This window comes from Erythrolamprus reginae, chromosome 6 (assembly GCF_031021105.1).
Source record: "Erythrolamprus reginae isolate rEryReg1 chromosome 6, rEryReg1.hap1, whole genome shotgun sequence".
In the NCBI taxonomy this organism is placed as follows: Eukaryota; Metazoa; Chordata; class Lepidosauria; order Squamata; family Dipsadidae; genus Erythrolamprus; species Erythrolamprus reginae.
In genome coordinates this window covers 28,332,015-28,340,875 of record NC_091955.1, presented here as the reverse complement: position 1 = coordinate 28,340,875, position 8,861 = coordinate 28,332,015, and the positions used below count along the sequence as shown (strand labels likewise).

The 8,861-nt window shown below is 37.1% G+C and overlaps 1 protein-coding gene across 3 annotated transcripts in view; it reads right to left on the bottom strand.

Moving 5' to 3' along the window:
* Positions 1-578: 578 nt before the first annotated feature.
* The window catches only part of CADPS2 (calcium dependent secretion activator 2), a 507,583-nt gene continuing 499,300 nt past the window's right edge, over positions 579-8,861 (bottom strand). For all 3 annotated transcript variants that reach the window (XM_070755440.1, XM_070755441.1, XM_070755442.1), the window contains 2 exons: positions 3,052-3,156; positions 579-1,299 (listed from right to left, as the gene is read on the bottom strand). In XM_070755440.1, coding sequence (XP_070611541.1) covers positions 1,129-1,299; positions 3,052-3,156 — 276 coding nt within the window. In that variant the 3' untranslated portion in view covers positions 579-1,128. The remainder of the gene's footprint in view (positions 1,300-3,051; positions 3,157-8,861) is intronic.

The following is an 8,861-nucleotide window of genomic DNA, read 5'->3' as shown; positions in this document are numbered from 1 at the left end:
TAAGGGTCAATGGGAACATAAGTGATGTTCCCTCCCCTCCTTCCCACTACAGACCTTCTTTGAGCAGCAGTGTTCCTGATGTCTTTGCAGCAATTCAAATTGTCAATAGGGGAAAATGCATAATTTGATTTGAAGATGTATATATATACACACACACAAACACCACATATATTCTATTTGGAGACTTTCATTTTTGTATTCCTATAAATGAATATATGTTTTCTTATGGAGAGTTCTTTATATAAAGCAGCTAATAACAAGCAACTGTAAAATTCTGATTTTACACAGGAGGTCAAATTGTTCTACATACAACAATCATCTCTTAATTTCAGAGTTTTATATAAATATGGGCTAGGTACAGAGAAAGTTCTTATTGCTTGCATTGTTTCCACAGAGACACAGAAGAACCAGGACAAGCTTCCTGACACATCACATGATGACAATATTTTTTTTCCACTGTGCAAAAAGAAGCAAAGATTCGAAGTAGCAACACTTCAGATTTTGTTTTTTGTGTACTTTCCCAGGAGTCCTTGAAATTCTCCTGCCCTCATATGTAGCCAAATCAAAACACTGAGATACAAGAGTAAGATTTTTAATGTTTCACCTGATAATGAAAGAGCAAAAATACAACTTCCTCAGAAAGCAAAATCACAGCAGCATCAAACCATAGAAAATACAGGTGGGGTTTTTCACTCTTTCTGAAGGGCCACAGTATTGGCTGCGAATGGGAAAATGGAAGAATTTCTAAGAACGGCTGCTGAAAGGGTTGGGTGTGTCTGCAGTTTGCATTCTGCAGAGGGGCATGCTGCACTGAAGGCATGGCAAGACATTGCAACAATACAAACAAAAGGAAATGAATCACAAGGGGAGCTCTGACTCCTTATTGGCATCCTCACAGTACAAAGCAAAGCCACATGGCAAAAGATGCAAAATCTACTGATGTCGGAATGTCCTTGGCATGAGCACTGATCCTCACCATCTCCCTTCTTATGTTATTTTTCAGAAGTCCTTTTTGTCTTTCCTTCAAATGGGAGGAGCTCACATTTTAGTACCAGGGCATTAAGGCAAAACATACACTCAAACATGAGGACAAGTTATGGAACAGATACTTGGGAGAGACATAAAACATCAGCCTTCTTCTTCGTCGCTGTCTTTCATGGTGATGCCTTGCAGTCCACTACCATCGGATACAGAAACGGTGGCTTCTTCCACTGTGAGACGGCTATGGACAGTGTTGTAAGTTTTACTGTTTAGGGTTCCTTCCAGCACACCCTGTAACCGAAAGTCTCGATAGGTTTTCTGTAGCAAAACAAACAAAAACAAAACTCAAGATTAAGAACAACTGGTATATTATGAGCCAAGGTGGCGCAGTGGGTAGAGTGCAGTACTGCAGGCCACTAAAGCTGACTGCTAGATCTGCAGGTCAGCGGTTCAAATCTCATCACCGGCTCAAGATTGACTCAACCTTCCATCGTTCTGAGGTGGGTAAAATGAGGACCCGCATTGGGAGGGCAATATGCTGGTTCTGTTAAAAAGTGCTATTGCTAACATGTTGTAAATCGCCCCGAGTCTAAGGAGAAGGGTGGCATTAAAAAAATTGAATAAATACAGAAATATAAAATAAAGCCTATTGACTAAGGATTAATAAAGGGATGTTGGGAATGGTTCTACCGGCAGAAGGAAAAATGAAAGGTGTGAATTCATTGGTAAAAATTGTCACGTTGAAAGCTGTGTCTGTTCATAAAAGTGTTATATGCAGCAAAAGAAAGGGATGTCGAAGTGCTGGGCTAATAGGTCTTTTTAAAAAGAGTTTTAAACTCTACATCGTTACAATAAGTGCTTTAAAAAGGTTTTCATTTTCTTATTACAGCTTTTGAATCCCGGATATTTTCATGTTTGTTAGATACCTGCTGGGCTGCTTATTTTATATGCAGGATGCTGTTCCCTGATCACCTCAACTAGATTAATGTAGCTTTGTAAAGTTTCTGTGACATCACAAGCCACCTCAGGACAAAAGGGGCATGGCAAGTTGACCCTCAGCTGCCTGCCTGCAGCACAACTCTTAGGCATTTCAAAGCTAGCACAAATCCCCAACTTAATCCTGAACGGAAACACAAGTTCAGTTTGATAAGCCCAGTATAAATTATTCAGCTGATCATAGGCTGAAAGTTAAGCTGTTTTCCATCATTTCTATAGAATATCTGTATACTGTACATCAAATAGAATAAAAGCTTACATCAAATCAAATTGAATAAAAATCATGCAAGACTTCCCTACCAATTTTAAATTCCCTTGCATGCCACTACTATCCCCATATAAGCACAGGGAGAAATTACAGGTGGAAGTGTTTTGCCATTTATGTTATCTTGAAACTGGGATCTGCTCACTATCATGCCAAATGCTATGTGCCATTATCACTTACTGTGTAGCTCAATAAATTCTCAATAAATTCATTAGTTTCATAATCCATTAAGTGGCTTGAGGTCAGTTTCTGTGCTGCAGTATTTTAGGTTGGAGGCAAGGCTGGTTCCTCAAAACTTTTGTGGGTTGGTTGAGAATAATGGGAGACTTGGGGAAAAATGCACTAAGTCTGCATTAAAGAGAGTCCTTTATTTATTACTTTAATCGAGCCTGTAATTAACATAAGTCCTGATGATCACTAAGTGGGTCATCACATAGTCAAGACAGGTTTCATGACTTTTGTGGTGGTCGTAAAGTGAATGCAGTGACCCCGTTGCTCACTCTGGTACATCTTTTTTGGGAGATCAGAAGTAAATGTCTTTTTCCTTGCATAGACATTTACAACTGCAAATGGCTGTCAATGCAGGCAGTTGCTGAGCACCTAAAATGCAGCCAGGAGACCATGGAGGGAAGCTGTCAGAACTTCAAATCCAGATCACAAGCACCTTTTGTAGATTCCGACATAGCTTCAAATGGTTGCTAAATGATCAGTCCTAAGTTGAGAATGACTACAAAAATTATCTGAAATAATTTGTTGCTGTTGCTTCTGTTTCTAATGCTGCAGTGCAATCACATTCTGCTCATATTTACCTTTACTATTTTGATGAGAGTCTTCAACTGGTAGATATGAAGCTGGAGATCTAATCTGTCAGCCAGCCAGACACATATGACTTTCATAGAGCTGCTGTACCACTGCTGCAAAAAAAGAGAAGGGGAAAAAAAAACCCAGTCCAATTTTTACAGAATTGACTATAAGAGGTAAATGGGGCACTTAGAAATAGCTACAAATCAGCACTTGAATTCAATAATGCCTTAATTTCTGTTAATAAAATAGCAAGTGTTGTTGCTAGGAAATCGGTTAACTGGACCTCAGTTGATCTTGCTATGCATTAGCAAAAAACTGTTCAGAGTTGCATCCCGTTTGTGTGCAAGAGTTTTTTATCCTTTGCCTTCTGTAAAGGGAAAATAATAATAGCAACAGATTTATAACATGCAAGTCAAACAAAAAGACTCAAGGTGGTGTATAGAATTGGAAACATAATGCAGAGAGAAGCTAAGTGCTAAAATATTGAGTCATCTGGGAAATTTTTAAAAAAATTCAATCACCCATCATCACTCAAGCAAAATTAGAAATTGCTCTAGCCTCTGGTGTGTTTAAAAAACTAAATTTTTAAAGCTTTTCTAAAGGACAGCAGGGTTCCGGTTAGATGGATCTGGAATGGGGTGGGGAATGATATCAAACAATGTTAAATGCACAATCCCCTGAAATAGCTATTGAAAAAGTTGATAGAGGGAGATGTTAAAGGGGGGGGGGGGGGGGGTAAGCTCTGCAAATTTAATTGGGGAAAGGAAATATCTCAAAATCAACTGCTATTGTTGTCTTCATACTTCCACTTCATAATTGTTTTGCCGGGTTTTAATAGCTTTGATGTATATTAGGCTAAATCATGTCTAGGAGAAAATTTGAGCTTATGTTTATGAGCTTTTATAAGCCATCAAAGGATACATTTTAAGGTTAATTAATAACTGAGGAAAGTTAGTATTAAATATGTGATCTTATAATAGATATCTCAGTTGACACACCATTCAGCATGGTGTCACTGAAGATGTTGCTACATATCAGAAGTTACTACTTTCAGACTTAGGAAATGCTGCATGATTCCAGGTAAAGAGATTTTGGATCTCCACGGACAACAAATACAATTTTACTTATGTCATCCTCTTTCTTTGCCAAGGATTATGCTACTGTCAACTAATGTTAATTCTAGCATGACCTCCAATCAGTCTAGTATGGACCGCTTCTTTCATCATCTCCAACTTAGGTTGAGGGAAGACTTTCAAGATTTTGAAAGCAGAGTGTATCTATGGAAAGCTACCACGAACCAACACTGGATGGGAACCAATGGAGAAGCTGACACTGTGATCTGATGAAAGCTGGGAAATATGGAAATTATTGAATAGACTGTGCACAAGTACAACAAGATCCAGAGACACTCTGAACAAATGGGGCTATCCGTTTGCTTTTGCTTTTTGCGATTGTGGTGACATGCAGACAACAACACATATGTATACCTGCCCGATCAGTGTATGCTTGAGAACCTCATGGCAGTATGACAGAATGCAATTAATGTTGCTAATTTCTGGCCAAGATCTGTTTAATTTGTAGATATTTTAATCTTTTATTTTATACCTTAAATTTTATGTCATATAGTATGCCTTATTTTAATTGTGATGCTTTGGACACAAATAAACCATCAAACCTCTAAGTTCTGTTTGCTTTTCAGGTGCTTTAATTGGCAGTGTAGTTGAATCAGTTTTAAACATTAAAAATAGTCATATATTATGTTGCTTCCCATACTATTAATATAACTTATGCAGAATATGATATTTCACAAGTCTATAGTCAGTTTTATTAATTTCAATAGATTGTCTAGTTGAAGAACTGCATAACTATGAGAAAATAAAATAGCATGAAGAACTAAACTCTATTATCTGGATAAGGAGCAGCTGCGATGGGTGTGATCAAGCAATTAGATTATATGCAAAATAAGAATTCTTTTTCTAGTTTATTTGCTTCTAATGTTACCATGGGAGTAAAAATAGTAAATATAGTAAAATAGCAAAAATGCTTAAATAGCTTTTAAAATGATAATAACTTCTTAAAATATATTTCTGAAATCTTATTCACGTGTTTTTAAATATATATATATATATTTAAAAATAAAATAATTCTGAATTTTAACCCATGGCTAACAGGTGGCATTCAATGAATCCTGTCAGGCACATTAACATGAGTATCATGTAGCTTAACAGATGGCATCTAAGTCAATTCACTTGTGGTGATAAATTCACACTCACCTGATAAATCTCTTAATTGCCATTTGTTCTTTTGTATCTGTTCATTGTTACATGCAATATGATAGGTCCAATCTGTTCTCTTATCAACCAGACTTTTAGACAAATTAACCTCAGAGGTACCCACGTGATTTGGTGCTGAGCACTATGGAAAGACCCAGAGTAGAGGAGGGGGAGCTCACCAGTTATGCAAAGGAGACTGGGCATCAAACAATTAGTCAAGAGCCAAAGTGGTGCTTCTTGCACAAATGAGCAAACCACAGTTACTGTGACAAGTGCTTCAATTTGTAATTCTATGAAAGGAAATTAATAGGGTTGCATGAATAGACCAGAACCCCAACCATATAAATGCACATAAAAAGATGAGTTCAAACCTCTCCCATCCAGATATGTAAGACCACCAAAAATATGGAGAAGGAAATTGGCAGCTTTTAAATTAGTCTAGTTGAAATTTACTGTTTTCTTTCATTATCCATGGCTACAAATAATGAGATGCAAAGTGAAAGGTTTTCATTGTAAATAATCAACCCACTATTTTAATATTAATCATGCAATATTAATACTGGATAATGTTTTTCTGCAGTATTTTACATCTCTCATTTGTTAATATAAAATAGCTGCCTGTGGGACAGCAAAACAAAAACAGCCCCTTCTTCCCCAAAAAATGCCCAGAATTCACAGTAAATATGTATTAGCATATTTTAAAGCAAAAATATGAATAAAGATTTGTAGCATTTGCATAGTTATTACATGACATTCAGAATAAGTAGTTGGAACTTATTTTTGAAAATTTTCCCTAACATAATTAAACTACCAGACACAATAAATGGGATGTTCATCTTGGTTGAAAGGTAATGCAATGAAAGCAGTGGACAAAGCAATTAACTGTGTTTACTCTAGGAAGAATATTGTGTTCCCATAATAAAGCTAGGAATATTGATCCAACTTAGTGTATGAAAGATCACGACAAAACAGATGACTCCATGCCTCTCATAATTCTAGGATCTACACCTCTTGATAACGCTACCTTGTAGAGAACAATATTTACTGGGATACAGTAATTGCTATTCAAATGAAAGAGATGAAGAAAGAGGAAACTCTTGGATGAAATTTACCAGTCCTTTGCCTCCCTCCTCCCTAATATTAGCCAAATCATCCCCCTTCTAAGACCTCTAAAATCACAATAGCTAAGGGAGCAGACACAAAAAAGAGAAGGGCATTGGCCTCCCTTGCAACATGAACAAAGCAATTTCTTCATTAAGTCAAAGAGATGTTGACAGGCAGCAGGCAATCTTGGGGTGCTTTTTTTTTTTTTAAACTGAGAGGTCTTTTAATATTAGTGCATTCAATTCGCTAGAGATCAAACTTCCCTAAATTACCCTCCAGGCATGGAAAAGCCTTTGAATACATTTTTTCAGTCTCCATCCCCTATAGTAGAATCACATTCTTTTGAGCCTGATGGGGAAAAAATTGAAAAAAGCATTATAATGCCCCCTGATGTCAAGCCTGTAGCGTTATTATTTTTGGATGCCACGGTTGCCATAAAATAAAAACAGAATGTGTATCTTCTCTGTATTTTTTCACACTGGCGCATGACAGCAGCCAACCATTTAAAAATAAAATGTGTTCTACCCCTCCTTCTCTTGCTAGTGCAGTCAGCTCCTGTAAGGGCATGTATTACTCACTTCATTTTCCCTTGAAATATCTCTTTTGAAGTTCTGTTTTTTTTCTAGAGAGAGGAAAAAGGAAAGGCTAGGGTTGACTCTGCGAGACCCCTGTATTTATTCACACTTATTGTGCATGACTGTAGACTGGTAAATCATATTAGCAGCCCGTCTCCCCATCAAGCTGCTACTTGCTTTTCAGCCCTGGGAAGGTTCAACAAATCAACAGGAGCACGGAAAACAGAACATCAGTCTAATCTAGTGTTTAAGGTGAAGTTTTCAAACCCAATCTAAGAAGATCTTTAGAGCAAGTAACAAGCTGAAGGGCTCAGAAGGTGGTATTGACAATGAAAGAGTGTTGAAATATTGAGAAGCGCAGCACTTGTGCATTTTTAATAACAAGAGGGTCAACAAGGACACAGCCCCCTCCGTGCCAATAGTTGCCACCGCCTATGGAAATTGCCATGCCAGAGCCATAAACGCTTTCAGTTCATCAGCCGTCTTAAACATCCTACACCTCCTCGGAGGACCTTTAGTCTTGAATTAACAAACCAAAGCAATGAAAGAGGGTGCAGGCTGAATGGCTGGCATTGATCCCCAACTGTGTTCAGCACTGCTACAAGCCCTGAAAAACTCTCTCTATTGTCAATAGAAATTGACAAACCCTCCTCTCCTAAATAGTACAGCTGAGTCAGGCTGGATGCATGCAGCTGTAAAGGGCTCCACTCTCAGGGTCCGGGAGCACTAACAATGGAACAAGCATGAGCTCTTTGTCAGCTGCAGGCTCGGCAATTTTCTAACAAGGATTAAAGTTGTTTCTCGGCAGTGTTAGTGAAAAGAGATTTAGCAACATACCGAGCTTTCTTAGGCAAGTTAAAGAGAAGTAGTTAAGGAATTTCATTATTCTGTTGACTATTGGAAAACACAAAACAAATATGTTCAATATTCACAATCCTTATCTCCCTCTTTTCTCCCAACTCTTTCTAATGTTTTGAGAGCAATTAATTAGGTGTAGTAACTGGTCTCTGAAATCATGCACTCCAGATTTCTCCCTCTCCCTCCTTTATTTCTTTTCTATTTTTTTTAAAGATGCAGCTGTTTGCTACCTGGAATGAAAACTCTACATGTAGTAATACACAAAGCGGCAGTCCATTCAGCTCTGATATTTCTATTTCTGAATCGTTGGACCCCATACAGTTTTTCTTTAGGTTAGTTCTTCTGGCAACCGCCACTGACAGAATGTGTTTTTTGATGAAGAGGAGGCAAGAAATGGTAGCTTTGTTTAAGACGGAGCAGCACTTGTCTCCTACATTAGGGCACAAAGCAGCAATGGTAAAACTAACAGAGGAACACAACTGTAGCTCCCAATTTTAAAGTTATTATAAAATAACTTTATTAATAAATTTATTAAAATAATAACCGTTATTATAAAAATCCTAATAGATTTCGTTAGTGATATTAGATACACGTATAACAAGGGCTACATATTCCTTTGACATATCTGTCAATTAAATACTATGTTGATAAATAGAAGACTTTACCATTTGGGATGCTAGAATATTTTTAGCACCTCACTCCTGGACAAAAATGTCGCACTGATCAGAAATGAAAAACACGTTTAAACGTTCTGAAATGATTTTTTTAAATAACAAGAACGTGATTTAATCTAGGGTAGATGGGAAAGAAAAATAGAATAGTATTTAAGCAGACAAAGCTAGAATCATTCAGCAAAAAACTGTGTAGCACAATCTGTATTTAGAGAATTTGATATTATATGATCCCTGAAAAAAACAAAACCAAAACAGCCATTTGCACTTATAGAATATTTTTAATAAACTTCTATTTATACATATCTCTGCTCCCAGCATATTTTTAGCAATC